This window comes from Cryptomeria japonica, chromosome 3 (assembly GCF_030272615.1).
Source record: "Cryptomeria japonica chromosome 3, Sugi_1.0, whole genome shotgun sequence".
NCBI lineage: Eukaryota > Viridiplantae > Streptophyta > Pinopsida > Cupressales > Cupressaceae > Cryptomeria > Cryptomeria japonica.
Genome location: NC_081407.1, coordinates 234,355,513 through 234,376,182, shown reverse-complemented (window position 1 = coordinate 234,376,182; position 20,670 = coordinate 234,355,513). Strand labels below are relative to the sequence as shown.

The 20,670-nt window shown below is 39.2% G+C and overlaps 1 protein-coding gene across 1 annotated transcript in view; it reads right to left on the bottom strand.

Annotated features, from left to right (window-relative positions):
• The window catches only part of LOC131067225 (uncharacterized), a 43,486-nt gene that overhangs the window by 7,519 nt on the left and 15,297 nt on the right, over positions 1-20,670 (bottom strand). Inside the window, exon 3 of the mRNA XM_058002181.2 lies at positions 11,295-11,443. Within this exon, the coding sequence (XP_057858164.2) occupies positions 11,295-11,443 (149 nt within the window). The remainder of the gene's footprint in view (positions 1-11,294; positions 11,444-20,670) is intronic.

Below are 20,670 nucleotides of genomic sequence, written 5' to 3'. Positions count from 1 at the left end.
TACATTCGACCTGGTAGGAGCAGACCAACACGGCATCAAGCCACTCCGCACCATGATGGCCCAATCAATGACCATCGGCACACAACCTATTAGGGTTTCAAGCAGATCCGAAGCAAATATGAACTAACAGTTATATGCAGATTCAAATACAAAAGATAAAGGAATAAAATAGGACACAGATAACACAGAGATTTAACGTGGTTCACCAAGAATGGGTTACATCCACCATACGAAGCCGTCCAATCTTTCTTATTATCCAGCAAAAATAGTACATCAACTGCACAATGCCTTAAGCATCCCGGATGCTTATAACATGCATTTTTAGGGCAAAAACAAAGTCAACCTTTTTAGGGTTTTATTACAATGTCGGTTTTCATCAACAAAAAAAAACAACAAAAAAAAATTTTCTCGGGGGCTACCACCCCCGAACCCCCATAGCGGGTTTCGCCCGCTTTGGGGGCTCCCGCCCCCAAACCCCCGCCCGGGGCCTAGCCCCGAACCCCGGCGAGGATACGCGTTGAGTGTACAGTACTTTGCTGATCAGTCGCCACATTTCAACACAACCCTTCCTACTGGATTTTGTGGCAATCCCACCAAAGAAGAAGGGGTATGATGCCACCTTAGGGACAGGGTGGTTGGTTACAGCAAAGGTGAACCACAACTGGAAGAAGAACACCCTTTCCATGGAGAAAGGGGGCCAGAAGTATACCATTGATCTCAGGACCAAGGTTGTCGGCGAGGAACTTGCATCATTTGACTCGGATTCAGAGGACTCAAACAGATGGGAGTGGGATTCCTATGAAGGTAAAGATGAGAGGGAACCAAACGACGAAGGAGTGCTTGAACTAGGTGGATGCTTAGAAGATGACACTTCCTCATTGGATGGACTCTTCCATTGGCAAATGGAAGACTATGAAGTGTTTCACCCTGCTTGTCACATGCAGCAGATTGAGGACGAACCAGGCGAGAAGGAGGAGTTCCTGCCAGAGTACACAGGAGGAGGGAGACGCCAAAGTAAATGATGTTCCGGCGTATGTATTTTAAAAGGATAGACCAATGCGGTATGAAGACCCCACCGTTAAGGAGACAAACTTAGGAGACACTGCCACCCCTAGAAATATCTGGGTAGGCGACGACTGGAGCCCGGTGCTGAAGGTCGTAGCATTCAAAATCTTCATGGAATACAAGGACGTATTCGCTTGGTCCTACAAGGATCTGAAGGGGGTCCCGCCAAAAATGTGCGTCCATCGGATACCATTGGTCCCGAGAGCCCAACCGGTACAGAAGAGGCCGTACCGAATGAATAACTATGCTGCCAAAGTGAACGAAGAGATTGAACGGATGTTGGAGGCTGGCATCATATTTCGGGTGGAGACAAGTGAGTGGGTCTCGCCGATTGTGATCTCACTGAAGAAGGAGGCCAACCAGATCCGCATCTGCGTGGATTTTCAATGCCTCAACGCAATCACCATCAAGGATCCGTTTCCTATACCTTTCACAGACAGCATCCTGGAGGAGGTAGCTGGCCATGAAATGTACTCATTTCTAGACGGCTTTTCGAGATACATCCAAATTTCGATAGCTGAGGAGGACAAGCTGAAGACCACCTTTGTGGTGGAGGACGGAGTCTATGCGTACAACCGGATGTCGTTCGGGTTGTGCATTGCTCTCGCGACCTTCCAGAGGATAGTCCTCCACATCTTCGATAAGATGTCTATGGGAAATTTTAAAGCCTTTCTGGATGACTGGTCGATTTTCAGTAGCCAAGACGCTCACTTGGTGGCGCTAAGAGAGTGCATGGAGAGATGCCAAAGGGCCAGGCTCGCCTTGAATCCACAGAAATGCAAATTTATGGTATCACAAGGAAAGTTGTTGGGCCATATCGTTTGCAAAGTTGGACTGAAAACTGACCCGGATAAGGTAAGGGTAATTGTAGAAATGGAGTCGCCCATTGATGTGACGGGAGTCAAGTCCTTCTTGGGACACATTGGATACTACCGGAAGTTCATCAAGAACTTTGCCCAACTTTCATTTCCCACTAGACAAACTGACAAGGAAGGGCGAACCGTACATATAGGAATCGGCACAAGGGGAAGCATTCAAGAAACTCAAGAGGAGACTGGTGGCAGCACCCATTCTAGCCTATCCAAATTGGGACTGAGAATTCCACGTACACGTGGATGCCTCAAACTATGCCATTGGGGCTACAATGGCGCAAGAAGGGGGACATGGGTTGGATCATCCCATCTATTTTGCCAGTCGATTGATGTCGAAAGCCGAAAAGAACTACAGTACCACCGAGAGGGAAGCCCTCAGAATGGTCTATGTCGTATAGAAATTTCGGCACTACTTGCTGGCAACGCACTTCACTTTCTATGTGGATCACCAAGCGTTGATGTACCTGGTAAATAAACCCATTATCCAAGGCAGGATAAGCAAATGGCTACTGCTCCTTCAAGAGTTCACGTTCACAATAATTGTACGGCCAGGCAAGAGCAATGTCATTGTTGACCGTCCCGGATTAGGTCCGGAGAGCTGCCAAAGGGGGTGAATGATGAATTTCCAGATGCTCGCCTATTCAAGATCGCAGTATTTCCACCATGATATACTGCTATCGAGAATATCTCTCCACCTCCGTGTTCCTGCAAGGTATGCCACCGAGAGAACAAAGGAAACTCGTGTTGAGAAGCCGCACGTTTCAGTTGATTAATGGATTGTTGTATAAAATGGGACCCGACCAGGTGTTACGTCGGTGTGTGATGGAGGAAGAGGTGCCAAGCGTTCTAAGGGAGGCACATGAGGGGCCCGTGGGAGGCCATATGGGACCAGACACTACAGCAAGAAAGGTATTGCTAGCGGGCATGTGGTGGCCCACATTGTATAATGATGCTAGAGAATGGGTAGTAGGTTGTGTCAGAGAGCGGGGAAGCTGCTGAAAAGGGAAATCATGCCCCTCAACCCTTCGCATGCTCAAGAACTATTCGAGCGCTGGGGGTTGGATTTTATTGGGCCACTCAAGGCCAGCCGCGCCAGGAGGTGTTGCTACATTGTGGTAGCCACAGAATATTTAACCAAGAGGGTTGAAGCACGGGCCCTACCTGACAACTCGGTCGTGAATACAGCAAGATTCATTTATGAGCAAATCATTACACGGTATGGTATCCCTATGCAGTTGACCAGCGACAGGGGTGGACATTTTGTGAGCCACGTTATTAAACTCCTCACTATGTAATTTAAAAATTTTCATTCATTGTCCAACCCCTATTACCTGCGAGCCAATGGGCAGGCCGAGGCTACCAACAAGATTCTCGTGGGGGTTATTTACAAGTCTTGCGGTGTTAAGGGAGAAGCCTGGGAAGAAAAATTACCTTCGGTCTTGTAGGCCTACCGCACAACCTACAAGGTGATCACCGGCCAGACTCCGTTCCAAGTGATGTACGGGCAAGAAGCTGTTGTGCCAACGGAATTCATGGTGCCAAGCCTTCACATTGCAATCGAGAACGGACTGGAGGACATGGAGAGCCTGAGGGAGAGGTTGTATGTCTTGAACAAGTTGGATGAGAAAAGAATGATGGCCCAGATAAGATCAAGCAAATATAAGAGATACTATTTCCATTCATAACCATCATATGTCTTTACAAGTTACATTCCATGGTATATAAAGGTACCGAAGGGATGCGAGGGGCAACCGTCACACCCGTAACTACCATCCCTTGGTTACATTACTAACAAAGTAAAGTACTACCTAATTAACTACGGTTTTATTCCCGTACAATATTACCGCCAACATCAGCCCCCCCAAAAAAAGGTCATCTCTGGACAACTTACAAGCAAAATGGGGAATACATTGCTACAACAGAAACCAAAATCAAAAACTAAGGGGGTGCAAAGGGCGTCCCTGATGAAGAAGGTGTCAGTGGTGGTGTAGTGGTGGAAGCCAATCGCCCACGCAGCTCGTACACCTACTCAATCCTCCTCTTCAGATCTCGTTCTGCCACCATCTGCCTCTCTATTGCAGTCTTAACCATATACGCTGCCTCCAACACCTCCTTCTCCTTCCTGTCGATGCTCTCCAATGCACTAGCCAATCGACTCTCTAACAGAGCTCTGGATGCTCTCTCCTCCTCCAACTACGTCTCCATCCTCACCCTGGTTGCCCTTTCCTCCTCCAACTGCGTAACCAAGGCAGACTTATCTGCTACCAAAATGTCCGTTGCTGCCCGAGTTTGTGCCAATGTAACCTCAACCTCCTGAAACCTAGCAGCCAGCTCCTCCCAAGCCGTCATTGCTACTACGCGCAAGGCCTCAGCGATGGATGCCATATGCTGTGTCCTCCGGAGCTCAAAGTGGCCTTCTCAGGAGGCCTGCTCCACCTGTCTCAATAAGGATTGCATTCGGGTCTCTCCAACTTCCTCAGTGAGGCGCCAAGCCTCCAGCATCCCCAGGTTCTCTGTCTCAGGCCACCCGCCAAACTCAAAACACCTCACAAACTCTTCGCTGCATCCAATGTTGACAAAAGTCAACAATCTCTCCAACCGTTCGACCACCGCGGCATACTCCTGGAGCCTCGCAGAGGTCACAAGCCGCTGAGCCCCTAGAGTCATATCGGCAATGAACTGCTCAAACTCTCCCAAACCCTGTTGTACTGCAACCATCACCCCCTCATCTCTGCAAGGACTCATCACTACATCTGGGGAGGGTGAATCAACCCTCTAAAGCTCCCTACTACTTGGAGATCTCCCTCCCTCGAGATCAATAACATCCAGAGAATGCATCTCCTTGCATGGAGATAGACCAACCTCGCCTACAGGTGCCACGGGTGTGAGATGATAGCAGCTCAACCAGGCACTGAGGTCATCCTGGAATGCGCCTGTTTCCACCATTTCCTCCTGTATATGACTCGGCACATCCTGCTGAATGGAGGCCCCCACACCCTCCAAGATACCCGACTGCTCTACAAAGTCCACCACAGTGACTGCAATAGTAATAGAATCGGTCCCTGGTGTGGTCTCGGCCCTCGGTGGTGTCATAGCGATCGTCACCCGAGATTGCCCAAAACCAGGTACTGGCACGGTGGTGACTGTACTGATTGTCCCCAATGAACGTGGCACCACCAACTGGCAAGTCACTAGTAGGCATGCTGGTGTAAACTAAACCCTAGCCAGATTCGATGCTAGAGTAGTGCTTACTGTTGAGGATCCTTCGACGCCCGCCGATTCCATTACCTCCTCATCCAGCAACTGGGCACCCCCTCTACCTGCCAACCAGAAATTTTGTCTACTCACCCGGGAGGTGTCGGCGGATTCCTCCTTGCCACTATCAGCATCCTCCATCTCCGACTCCGTTTCTGACATGGTGGGCTTCTTCCGTTTCTTGCCCAAACGTGCTTCAGCGCCGTGTGTCAAGACATCCAAATGCGACCAGTAAAATATAGGCGGTTGGTCAGGTGCAACACGACCCTGTGGCTCCAATGGCTGTGAGCCTGGGGTAATCTGTGTGCGGACTACATCAAGCAATAGCCCGATGGTGTGATGTGGCATGTAGAATTTCTTATACTGGAGGGTCATGAATTCCTCCATCCTATCCGCCAACAATGATGCCCAATCGTACACCACTCCATTGTGCAGCCCATTCATTAAGATATTGTATGAGAGAAGTGTACCGTATAGAGGGGTGACACTGTACGTGAAGAAACGCATTTAGGCGTACGGAAAGAACACCAACATGTCATACAAACTCAAAAATACCCAAGCCATACGTGGAACCAAATGTGATGTGCCTACGTCCTACCAAACCATATGGAGGACAAGAGGGTGGGAGAACCCGTACGGGATGAGTGGGTAGCCGTACATAAGCAAGGCTGCCATACATTGGAGGGTTTTGTACGGACTCAAGAGCAGAAGGTTGAACACCGTACCACCACACAAATGGACCTGTACAAGGACTAGGCATGTCGTACGGAAGTAAAGGGTTGTATTGGACATCATACAAGGGAAGAAAAACATATCAATCCGTATGGGTGACAAGTATGCATGAAGGGGAAGATGTCGTACGAGAAGTAAGCAAGTTTGTATGGCAAATAGGGACATTCGTACGAGACACCTACTTAGTCGTACGAAGTTTATGTGCCAACAGAAGAGGCAGATACTGGAAAGCAAAACGTGAAGGAAGTTTAAATAAGGGATGACTTGACAATTCATACAGTCAAGGAGGACTTAGATGAGACGAGGGCAAGGTAGGAAAAACAGAGCAACTTCTAGTACGGCGATCAATTTTGAAGTGGAAAGCACGATTGAATCAGGATTTTGACATTGTTTCTAGTGTCTCAAAAAATCTCGAAAATCATGTGTGCCATGGAGTTCCGTGTGGTTTTCAAGGTCTTAATATATATAAAACCGCTGCATATCTGTTTGCCACCTTAATATTTGTTACCATATTAAGCATTTTTCTTGCTTAACCGCTCCATATCTGTTTGCCACCTTAATATTTGTTACCATATTAATCATTTTTCTTGCTTAACCGCTGCATATCTGTTTGCCACCTTAATATTTGTTACCATATTAATCATGTTTCTTTCTTAGTCGGCTTTATCATTAATCCGCCACCTTTGCTTTTCGTATCATACCACTGCTCCAATAATCATAATCTTTGGCTATCTTTGGCTATAGTCGATCATCTTGATTTGCTGCTTGTTATTGCTATATACATAGATCATCAATGACAACATTTCAACATCTCAAACAAAACTAAGTTGCATCCTTGGATGTTCTAAAAAAATCTAATACTTTTAGTCTTTTTTGCATCATTCTACTTGTTCTTGCATCTCATGGCAGGTTTACATCGCTTTAGCATCCTCCTTACATTAGTGCACACTTCTTGTTTCTATCTGGCATATTCATTTTCAAGTTCTCTTATTCTTTTACCCCATTCTTCATACCTTGTTACACTTTACTCTTACATTTAGCATCCAATTAGACTTTATACTACATATCATTGTATTATTGTGTAAATGTTGCCTCTCTAAGTCATCTCAGTCACATCCTTGCACATTAGGATAATCTAATACCTCTTTTATCATTCCACATGTTGTTCTTGCATCTCAAAGCAGGTCTACATCACTCTAGGATCGTACTTAGTTTACCATGCACTTGCCATTTCTATCTTGCATATTTGTTTTGAAGCTCTTTTGGCCTAATTGTTCTTCATTTTCAGCAGTACCATCTCTGACTTAATATATTAGAATATCATATAGTATCTACAGATTACATCATTGGATATTTTGGTGCATCCTTGAGCTGATATGCAGCTTTAATCTTTGTTGTGGATTGTTTGATTGCCTATCTAGACATGCAATTACTCAAAGCACAGTAAACTAGCTTATACATCCATGAGTGATTCATGACTAGCTGTATATTCCAGAAGATATAACAATTGCTACTTTATTTGTTCAATGCTTCAATGCTTTGTTTATATGGTAATTTGGACCTTGTGTTATACATCCATTAAACCCTAGGCCTCAGAGTAAGCAAAATTGAAGGAATCAAAACACCATTTAAAACAGGCAAGTTAAATACAAATGTCAACCAGAAAAGTTGTATATTAAAAAAATTCAAATTGGAGCTGCCACATTTCAGGAACTATTGTTTCAGGAACATTGTTAGACTTCTCCGGAATACTCCTGAAGGTTGCTCTAACTTGCTTTCCTAATTGACATTCCTTACATACCGGATTGTGAGGTTTAACAATCTTAGGTAAATCTCTAACTGCCTTAGTTGTACTGATTTTCACAATGCAATCAAAATTTACATGACAAAGTCTCTTATGCCATAACCAACTTTCATCAATATGTGCAATCAAACATGCTTTCTCATTGTTGTTCAAATGAAAGATATTACCTCTAGTCTGATTACCGGTTGCAATTTCCAAACCAATTCTGTTTAAGATTTTGCATTTACCATTCTTGAATTGTAATTGAAATCCTTTCTCAACTAATTGACCAACACTCAAAAGATTATGCTTCAAACCTTCAACATAGTAAACATTATCAGTATTGTGCTTACCATCAAAAGATATAGTGCCTTTTCCTTTGATCAAACAAGCTTTATCATCTCCAAATCTTACTAAACCTCCATTGTAATCCTGAAAGGTTAAGAATTTACTCTTATCACCAATCATATGATGTGAACATCCTGAATCAATAATCCATTCATCCTTATCTTCAACTTTAGCTGCCAAGGCCTGCTCTACCAGTTGAACAGTAGGTGTCGGTTGATCTTTTGTTATAGCAACAAAAGCCCATCCATTGTCTATCGGATCCTCATCAGAATCATCAGTAACTCCTTCATCAGCATAATAACAAGATTTGTCTCTATTCTTCTTGAACTTGTATTTCTGATAGTCAAGGTTAGGCTTATATGTTCTTTTACCTTCTTCTCTTAATCTTGCATGTCTATCAGGACATCTAGAAGACATATGACCAATCTTATTACAGTTAAAACATTTAATGGGTGCTTTACCTTCATACTTACTTCCAATTGGACCTTTAGGAATTTTCCTTGCAAATAGTGCTTCAAGATCTTCAAGTTCTTCATTTTCTCTCCCGCTTTCTTCAAGTTCTCTTGCATAGAAGGCTTTCCAATCAGATTTATCAGATGATGATGATGATGTTGCAGTTGATGATGATGCCTTGAAAGCTAGATCTGTCTTGATAGTAGTAACAGGACCAAATTTTTCAAGCTCAAAAGCTGAAAGTTTTCCAACCAAAATGTCTCTAGATACTGATGCATTAGGCATTGTTCTCAATTCATTTATAGCAGTAACTTTCATTTTATATGCCGGTGGCAAAACTCTTATAACTTTAGAAACAATCTCATCTTCACTTAAGGTTCTTCCACAACATTGTATACCTAAAACAATTTCATTTACTCTTTCCATAAAAGCAGAAATTCTTTCTTCTTCCATTTTCAGACTTTCATACCTGACCCGGAAGCATTCAAGTTTTGCAATTTTGACTGTGGAATCTTCTTCACTCAATGTTTCCAATTTGTCCCAAATAGCTTTAGTAGTAGATCTGTCTGACAATCCCATGACTTGTTGATCTGACAATGCGCTCAAAAGTGCTTCTCTTGCTTTGCAATCATTTTCCTCATCTTTAGCCAAGTTAGGTAGAATAGGTTGACCTTGAGTAGAAGCAGTATAGCCATTCTTTGTAACATCCCATATGTCCTTTCCAATGCAATTCAAATGTGTCTCCATCGTGATCTTCCATATGCCATAGTTAGTTCCATCAAGTTTCGGACTGTCCTTCCTGAAATAGTTAGAAGAAATTGGATCTCCTCAAGCTGTTAAACTTCTGCAAAAAGAGAACTAGGTTCTGATACCAATTGTTAGGTCCCAGAGACAACTGAGAGGGGTGGGTGAATCAATTGTCCAAAAAATTCAACCAAAATTAACTTAACCAAAACTTAATGCTTAATACCGGTAAACCAAACTTTAGGCCGGTAGACAGTCTTAACAGTTAATTGCAGTACCGGTAAAGATTAATGAATGAAACAAAAGGACAATAACATCCACAACACATAACACAAATATTTGTACGTGGAAACCCTGTAAGGGGAAAAACCACGATGGGAAGCCTTACCCACAACCAAATGATACTACTGCAGATAGTATATGTGTACAATATGGATTCTGCACATGCAGAAAGGTCAGCTGCCTAGAGCTCACTGCTCAATCACAAAATGAGAGTCACACTGACTACAATTGGATGGTTAAATCCAATGATAATGTACTGCACAAAATAGCATCTTCATATGCTGGATTCAATACCGATTTAGTTCTGATTGTCTTCACAAAATCCTTCCTTCAACCTTCAAATGATGTCTACATGTATAGCTCTGCTTATTTTCGCATATACCTTATTGCAATCCTTTTCGCATTCACATATTTGTCTCACAAATGAGATCTTACATTTATACCATAACCTAAGACCAATTTGAATAGGTCGGCTCACTAAAAGATATTACAATAAAATCAATTACAAATAAATCAATATCTGATGCATGATGTCGGCTCAATGCATTTACAATAATAATAAATCATCTCCATAACGTGTCGTGCTGATCCGGAATAGATATACCTGCCGGTGCATATCCTGGACCTATTTGTCGGTAACAGCAAATATGCAAACCCGAATAAACAAGTAACCAAATCGCCAAAACCAAGTGATCGAATAATGTCTTCGACATAATCAAGTAGTCTCCAAGTCATTCCAAGTGCCAGTGAACAATATAATCTGTCGGTGAACCAAATACCGGTGACTGTGTATAAGTCTGTGACTTGCCAGTGAACATAACCAAAATCTCCAAGTGCTGATAAGTGTTGACAAGTGTTGACATCAATGACAAAACCATATCAACATATCCAAAATACCAACATTTAAGAATTCCTAAATTACCAAGAATTTTGTGCTTTTTGGACTTTTTTTAATTTTTGTTTTCTAATCTAGTACGCCTACTGTTGCAGGCATTGTGGTTTTCAAAGGACACAAAACCGTTTATCCATCCGTCAAGTACATCAAATATGGAGTCTCATATAGTGATCATACTAATTCCAAAAACATGCCATGAAGTACAAAAGCCAGTCCTTTTTCAGATCAATGACCTCCTTGGAAGTCCAAGTGCTTCACCCCTATAAGCATCACCTAGATACAATTATTGCTAATTAGACCATTCACAGTCATGAGATATGGATTCTTCTAAACCACTATCATGGAATTTAGATTTATGAATATCGACTTAAAACCACATGGTTAAATCCCAATAAATCATCACGCAATGACTGTTGTTGTTATGTAATCACTGAATGACTTTGTTTGTTCTTGTTACTTCTAAAATTGATAATGCCAAGGCATATTGGGTATTTTCAGCACACTAAATGTTGAATTTCTCTTAGCCTCTAAGTTTTAGTTTTAAATTTCAAGTAAAACCTACCAAGGTTTATTTTCCAGCACCATATAAGGGTACTCACATTATGTAGATAGATGTGACTAGAAAAGAGGCATATAGATATTTGAAAAAATCAGAAACATATCTGTAGAGAACTTGAAGCCTGTGAAGAAAAGCATTACTAATGAGAGCAGATTGAAAATCTCCTAAAATTAGAGGCTTTTTCATTGTTTGGTTTGAGTAACCTCGTAGTTTCTAACTTTCTACAAATATTTAATGTTAATATACAAGCAATATAATCATAATAGGGAGAAATGAGAGTTTGAGATAAAATAATAAAACATGTACCAGGCGATACTTTGGAGCACGAGATGGAAGTTTCAAATATGCCATGTTTTGAGCTCTGTAATCCCACAGAAATGATGTATGATGAAGCCACCGACCTTTTGTTATGGATTGTGCATTACCACCAAACTTGCGATCCCCAAGAGCATAATCTGAGGATATTCAAAAGTAAGCCTTCAGGATTTAAGTAATATTGAGCATAATATCCACATATTATATGTGAATATAAAACAAAATGATGTGCTTTATGCTGTTTTATAGACCTTTTGCAATTATTTCAACCAGGAAAGGGACAACTAAATTACAAATTTTAGAAATTAGAACAAAAGCATAGAATTGCAGCTTGCTCATAATATGCTAAAAGGCTGCATTTTCTTCTAACAGCCAAAGGTATATTATATAGCATTTGTGCTTATGGAATACAAGGATAGTGAAGTGGTGCAGATGTAATAATTCAGACTGCAGAAACAAAATAATATATCAATGGGAATATTATGAAGAAAGAACATTCAAACAAAGAGACCAGCTCATTGTATTCTAAAATTTAGTTGGCTTACTTTTTGCAACAAGTGCAGGCAGTAAGTGTATTTTGGTTTATAATGATAATTCTTGTAAACAACCCAAAAGAATCAGAATTTCCAGAATTCATGAAGGCCATAACAGAAAATATATGCCAAGAGCAGACAAAACGAGAGACAAATGCCACATAAAATTATACTTAGGGCAACCCAATGAGATGTTTTACTTGGGCAGATATTTTTAAAGAATTAAAAGCTTTACAAAGTTGGGGGAATAGCTAGATAACTGGTTATATCCTTTTCCTATTATATAATCTTTGTATTAGCGATAGGAGATTCTATATCACTATGAATACTCTTGTATGACATCTAAGATGCCAAAATGCAAAAAACGATCTGTAGCTACCCACAGTAGAATTATGGGGTCCACAATTAAAAAGTCATATAACTCAAACAAAGAATTGTTCCATAGTAAATAAGATAAAAGCATGAACAGAACAACAGTTGAAGAAAAGTTGGGGGCATAAAATTTATAATCCCATTGCTTTCAACATGGAGAACAATAAAAACTGTAGACAAAAACAGTTGTAAAACAGATACATTTACTCAAAACTATGACTCATGGAATTGTTGAAAGTCGAATCAACAGCTATCAACCACTCAGATGGATCAGTGTGCACAAACACAATATGGAAACGAAATGCAGTCGCAGAAATTTTTTGTTCTTTATTGATTTTGCAAAAACATCTATACAAAAAACTATCTGAGATAAAAACAGATTCTTGAATTTGATAGAATACTAACAACTTCATTATTCTTGAATTTGATAGGTCACTCACACTTCATTACATCAGTTATTTGGCAAAATACATCACCAGACTACACTTCTACCATCTACTCAAACTCAAATTACAAAAACACCCTATAACTATCTTGACTTCTAGACTTTTTAGCAATCTTTCTTGCAAGCTGCACTCGCTCACTTGCAACCTTTCCTTACATTGTCAGCTCTATACTTACATATTCCAAAAGGCGGCATCTCTCATTTGATTGACTAGTTATTTCCATGGTTCTTGTTTGTTAATCAAGTGAAGAATAACTTCAGCGAATGAACAAGCCAAAATGATTCACCTTTCAGCCATTACAAGATCACAAACATTGAACTAAAACACAAGTTATACAACTACAAATGGAGGAACTGAGCTACATGTCCAATTGGATCCATATACGCTTATGTGTCCAAGCATTGACATGTGACACATGGTATGTCCCTGCTGCCAGAAATTAACTTGCCAAAGTAAACATATAAGCCTACTTAACCATGGCAAGTGTCAATCTTCTCACACTTAGGCTCTTTAAATCATAGTTGAAAAAGTCACCAATTACTTGCTAGGCACGCATGTACTTGCATGCCATAAGTGGTGGTAAGTTACTCGTGTAGTAACTCAACACCGCCTTTCCTATAAACTCACCATAATTTATAGTAAAAACTCATCAAAATAGCCAAAAGTCATCTAGAAACTAGCTGGACTTGGTATAAACAAGGCAATCCGCAATATATATACATTTTAACAGTTTTTTGAGGCATTTTTGGACATGATAAAGGGGATAATCACAATACCCGACCTAAGGCATGGTGACACAATTGGAGGGTTTTCATCTTTTAAGTTTCTACAACTGCAAGTATATAGGAACCTACGATTAGGGTTTATAAAGAAATAAATAAATACGAAGAGATACCTACATCATTTTAGTACCATGCCTGCCAAGACCAAGTTTAAGTACTCAACTAAGCTTCTCAATAGTCCATTCAATCGTCAAATTTCAATAAGAAGAGCTTAAAAGCTAGGCTTCAAAATTCTGTATCACTATATCCTAAGTTGCTTGTTCAAGTTCAGTTATACATATTAAATAATATTGAAAAAAAAAATACCCACTACTTTATTTAAAATATTAGTTAACAAACAGAATTCTCCACCATCTTGTCATCTGATAGGTTATTTCAAAACCAATTAATCTATATAACATCCAATCTCTTAATATGAAGAATATTATAAAGCACTATTCTAATTAAACCATAGTCAAATAAGCTTGAGTCTTGGTCAGTTTATTTTCCCAATTCGGAATTCCTATAGATAAAAGATTCTCAATGTCATGTGAATTAGATAGCATTTATTGTAGATTTAAAAAGACACGTGCAGATTTTGAATTGGATTGGTTTACTAGTGAATCAATGAGATTTTCAGATGCCTAATTGGGCATTTTTCCTCTATGCCTAACAACAGAGGTAGCGTTCTTGTTTGAGATTTCCTATGATTGCATGAAAAGCAAAACCTATGCTATCTGGTTTTGCCATTTTAAATACAGATGCGTATCTCTTAACATTAAGTTTCACATGCTAAAATGAAATAATTGCCGATATTAATTTTGACATGTTATATTAATGTGTGGTAGGTTAGAGGAAGTGTCTAGTTATAAATATAAAATCTTAAGAAAGTAAATAGTGTTTATTTTACATTAGGATCAGAATTCATAAGAAATTTAAAATCAAAATTCATTAGGTAGGACTCTTGTAGCTACTTGACTTTACATTGGAATCAAAACTCATACAAAATTTGAAATTTAAATGGATGACGTTGTTAATTTTTTACGTGGTCTCATTTGCTAGGTTTTATTCGTATTCTTCTAAAAGAAAATGGCTTTTGCAAGTAGAAGTGGTGGCAAACCAAGGGATTCTTGTTGGAAACATGGGACACCAAGTGCAGTGTAAGGAGAGGCTATATGTATCTATTGCACTAAACCTATGAACGGTGGCATAAATCAACTCAAATATCACCTTACACAAATCACTTGCCAATATGTTAAGCCATGTGAAGTACGTAATGAAGAGGTTGAGAGGGAGGCGAAAGCATTCCTTACTGCATTTGACCAAAGGAAGGCGATAAAAAGATAATAGCAAAGGCAATGGCAGCTCCAATCCCAAATTTCAATTCTACAAGGTCATAGGGAGATAAGGGGGGCTCTTCATCCTTCGAGCCACATATACGAGGATCAAGAAGTGTGGGTAGCCATACTTCTATTTCTTTTGTTCCTCGTAACTTTCCTAGTGCACAACCTTGATTGCAGGGTATTGCATGGAATAGAGAATTGCAACATAAGCAAAGTTGGAATGTGTGAGATTTTGGTACTACAAGAATATTTTGTTCAATGTTGCTTCCAATCCTTATTGGAAACAATTGGTCATTGCATTGATCCTAGCGGTAAGGGGTTCAAGGCCCCAAGTTGCCATGAGTTGAGTGGGCCATTATTGCAAGATAAGGTCCAAAACACACACTAACTAGTGGAAGAACAAAGGAGACTTTGGGAAAATAAAGGCTGCACCATTTTATCTGATGAGTGGACGGATGGTAGAAATAGGACACTAATCAACTTTTTAGTGGCTTTAGGGGGACAATTGGTATTTTTTTTAATCAATTAATGTTTCCAATGAGATAAAAAATGTAAAGACCTTGTGCAACATGTTGCATGAGGCGGTGATGGAAGTCGGAATGAAAAATGTCATTCAAATTGTGATCACCAATGCAGCCACATATGTGGCAGCTAGTAAACTTCTACAAGCGAGGCACCCGACATTATTTTGGACCCCTTGCGCTGCCCACTATCTTGACTTGCTCCTTAAGGATATAAGAAACTAAGTTAGGTTAAGAATGCGATTGAAGATGGAATGAATATCACAAAGTACATCTACAACCATACGTAGGTCCTAAATCTTATGAGAGAGCACACTGATGGTAAAGATCTCATGTGATCAATAGTCACACAATTTGCTACTAAGTTCTTCACCTCATAAAGAGTTGATGTGTTTTTTAGGATACCTCGAACACAAAATAAAATACAAAGTATTCTATCCTCTCTTGAACAAAGAAACCTCATATGCTAATAAATATGATCAAATGAGACAACTCCAAGGTTTACAATGCGAACAATTGACTTTACTATTGAGATAGAATCAGTGTGTATAATGTGATATTGTTGGAATCACAAGGGGACTTACATTTATGAATCTTAGTTGGAACGTGGAAACTAAACTTAAACTCACTTAGATAAATAAAGGACAAAAGGAAAGGGTTAAGATATCTAATCTAATCCTAAGAACAATGATGATAATGGATGATACTTTGATAGACAAATTCCTCAAATCAAACCTTGCTTCACCATAATGACAACTACACAAGATTGATGCAATCTTCTAAGGAAATGGAAGATTTTCACACTACGAACACATCATCCAAATACCTAATGCTAGCACAACTTGAACAAGTATCCACAATTGAACTTAGCACAATAATGAGGTTCACACTAACTTTACACTGTAGCTTACAAATAGCAAACCACAAAAAGTATGAACCAAAGGATTCATCACATATCATTGCATTTCTCCATTAAAATCAATGAACTTCAACTAAATTTGAGAAGTAACAAGAAACCATGCAACATATAGGAATAAAACAAAGATCCACCATGCTTCAATGAAAATCATGTATTAACTCCAACAAGTCTTGGCAACAACTTCGAGTTTCCTCCTACTCTACTGCTAACTCCTATCTAACAACTATTACCGAACTATTAAATATTACAAATGAGAGGTTTGAGCCTTATATAGAGGTCCTATTACAATTCAAAGGTTGAGATTGATTCAAGATCAACAATTGAGATTACAAGATAAAACCCTAATTAGGGTTTGTTACAACTAACTTCCCTTCGACCAATGAAAAAATTACATGTCCATCCTTGAATTCTAACCAATAAGAAAATAGGTTAGGTATGTTGAACAATCTCTGCTGTAGTGCCATGTGTCACTTGCTCCTTCATTAGATGAATCAGGATCTTTGAACTTTGACATGCTGACTTAGAATAACTTAGTTGGTTGGGTTGATGATGACTGGGTGCCAACTCAACATGCACAACTCGTATATCATCACAAAGAAGTGTCCCACTTTGAGCAATATCTCTTGATACTCATCATTATTAAGTTCGGTGTAATAATCATGGGACATATTCCCGAATTGTATCATCATGGTCGAACCTCTTGCTTTGATTAACTCTTCTGAAACTATATGCTTGAGATGCATTCCTTACTATTCATCTTCTCCTTTCGCCATCTTCATGATGTCAAGGCTTGATCCCCATGTGCATGGTCATAGTTGTGACTTCCATGTGCATTTGTTACTTGTGCATAATGTCCTCTTGTTATCACTCTCCATCACCTTGTTTCCTTGTCATACTAACCTTGATTCTTGGATTTCTGAAGGAAATTAAAGATTGTTGTAGCATCTCCTTCATTTGCAATGTTCTTCTTCCTCGTGTTGTGAAGGCATTCCTTTACGTTGTTGAATCACTCTCTTTGAGTGTGCTGATGTTGTTGAATCCATGCACTACATTGAACGTGTTAATCTTGTCTTGATGGTATCCTACTTCTTCACTTGGAACTTTTTCCTTGATCCTAGGTTTCTTTGTTGTTGTTGTGGAGCCATTCATCATGAACTTGGATTTCCAAAATCCAAAGTTGTGTATAATTCTTCATGATGTAATGTAATCCCTTAGCCTATGCATCATGATGTCACCTTGCATTGATGGAGTGTTCTTCTTCAAGTTTTGCCATCACACTCCTCCAATGACTTGAAATTGTTGATCTTCGTGTGGTAATGTCTTGTGTGTGTAGTCTCGAGCATCCTCGATATCATCTTCATCTATGCGCCTCTTTGCTTGACTTGATCTCCTTTGAGGTTGTAAAGTCTTACTTCCTCTCCATGTATCATTCATTTCATCAATCATCCATCATTCTTGACAAAAGAAGATAAAATCCTTAGATTCGAATTGAAAATAAAATCCTATGAAAATACAAGGCAAAAGGCTTACGGTGACTGAAAGTTCAGGTCTTGCACTATCAATTCATGTGAAACAATAACAATCATCACCAATTCACATAAGATTGCTACACAAACATTTCCTCTCATCCCTCAATGTCAATCCTTCATAATCTGAAAAGGACATTTCATGTTTAAAGTTCTTGTTTCAAATCTGGAAACCGCTTTAAATTGATGAAGAAATCAGTTTGGATCTGTTTGTGAATGACTGATTTTTCTGTGTTGGAATTCACATCTATCTCTGTTCTGCTGTTCTGGAATTATCTCTACCTTTTTCCTGAGCCTTCCCTATCCTTTCACATGTTGGACAGTCCTTATTGCAGGAAGCCTGAAGCAGAGAAGGTCATGAAAACCATTTTTTATGATAGATTTTTCAAAGCCATGGAGGAAATCTTCAATGTAACTTTTCAAACTTCAATTGATGATTTATATTTATTTTTTTTAATATTACAATTTACTGATTTTGTTAAAAAATTTATATTTTGTTAGAACCATTGGTTAGGGTTCTACGATTGGTGGATGGGGATCAAAATCCCATGGAATATCTATATGAGGCCATAGATAAGGCCAAAGAGACGATTCAGCATTTGTATGGGTCAAACAAGACCAAATATGAACCCATATGGCACATAATTGATCAAAAGAAAAACCGCCAACGCCACCAACATATCATGCTAATGCCTACTATTTGAACCTCAAGTTTTATTACTTGCCTACTTTCAAAGTAGATGTAGAGGTTCTTGTTGGCCTCAACACATGTATTGAGAGATTGGTTGATGATGTTAACCTTCAAGACCTTATACTTGATGAGATACAAAGTTATAAGAGGGTTGAAGGAGCATTGTTTTCTTCAAATCCTTGCATTCGTAGCAGAGACACTCCACAACCAAGTACAAAAAAAGTTTAATTTTATTTTAATATTTATTTCAAAATTAAGTTTATTAAAATCCATACCGAGTTATAAATGGCAATTGTGATCCTTGTAGATTTGTGGTGGGAAGATTATGGTGCCACAACGCCTAATCTTCAATAGCTTGTCATCCGCATTTTATCTCAACCTTGTAGTGCTTCTGGTTGTGCACGCAAGTAGAGTGTTTTTTAGGCCACTCACACAAAGAAGCGCAATAGGTTGACTCAAAAGTACTTGAATAACCTTGTCTATGTGTGGTACAACCTTTGGTTGCATGAAAAGAAGGTACAAGGGTAGAGTTCACATGAAGCACTTGACCTTAATGACATTGATCCATATTCAGATTAGATTACTAAGCTTGATGATGTTGTGTGGATCCATTGTTAATTGATGATGAGTTTGCTGATTTGGAGAGGGAAGCAGCTCAATGGGAAGTGGAAGTGGCAACATATGAGGAGGCAGGAAGCAAGATTGGTCAGCCAACAGATGCAGTTACCTCACATACACACCATGATCCTATCACTATGGATGAGGCACCAATTGAGGATATTGCTACTTCAGCGACACCCACACAACGGCAACAAACTTTTTTGAGCTTTAGTCGTAGACGAAGTTTATGATTTACAATTTTCATTGATACAAAACTTGAAATTAATATGTATTCCAAATTTGTACTTGTCTTTTGGTCTATGATATGTATTAAACTCAAATTTATTCAAAGGTTGTACTTGTTTCTTGGTCTATGATATGTACTAAACTCAAATTTTGACTTATATATGATGGAAAGCAGTAAATATGCTCTACGAAAATAGTATATGTGTTTTTTTTTAAGAGTATTCTGAAAATTATGTATTTTAAAATTTGGATGTATTTGCTGAGTTTTTCCCCAAGTTTTTGCCAAGTCTCAATTTTTTTAAAATTTTGAGCCTGCCAAGTTATTGCCAAGTCCAATTTTTTTAACTGCTCCTGCCATAGACTCAGATCACAAGTTCACAACATTTAAAAGTTATTGCCTTTAATCCCAGCGAAGGAAATAAGAAGGAAGCGCTTGTTATGGGCAGCAATTCCTCCAAAAATGGTGCATGTTTTACCAAACACGATTAAGGAAGCATTGATTGGTTTTTAAGAGCAATGATTAATTAAGGAGGGACATTTCACTTGGAGAAGTTGTATCCCTTGTAAAGAGTTGCTATATTCATGAAAGTTGTGACTCTTCAACCCATCATGAGGAATATAAAAGGTGGAGTCATTCATTGGGAAAAGGCATCAAATGATCAAGTCTGATTTGTATATAATTCAGAGAAAGTACAACAATCTATAATATTTAGTGAAGTGATTGGTATGCACTATGATTGTCTTAATATTTGTTTGTTTATAAATCTGTTAGGAAGCTTTAAGTTTATTTATTTAATAAAATTGCCAATCCATCAAGAAATAAAAGATTAGTAATTATTTATCTGATTTCCATCACCAATCATATCTGGAACCAATGTGAAACGTTTGGTAGGGAGATTCAGCAGTACTGATTCCCTCATCAAGTACGCAAACCCCAAGATGGATAGACTGGCGGTCCTGCCATTCTTGTGGGCCAAGGGGCCGAATGACTCAAAGGCTCATTCTATGCCCTTGGGCTCGGTTGAGGAGGACAGTCTCCCAGCACCCTATCAAGCCTTTCCATCAAATTCCTAATATGGTTGATTGTTGGAAATAAACTATGAAATGGATCTAGACAAGTTTAGGATATTTTGTTTTCAATAGGGATTATTTGTATATGATCGTAGATCCTTGATATTAATGCTTGATGATTATGATTTTCTCTAAATTGAATTGCAATTAGGTAATTTTATTATAGAATACTATTTGTAAGTAAATTGTATTGTTGGAATTGTTATTTTTGGGCAAAATCGGGTAATATCCCCAAAAGGGGACATTACAAATAATCAGCTTCAACATGGTGTCATAGGCAAGCAACTACAAAATCATGTACAACATGGTAACAAGTTAGGAATTACAATCCAAAAAGT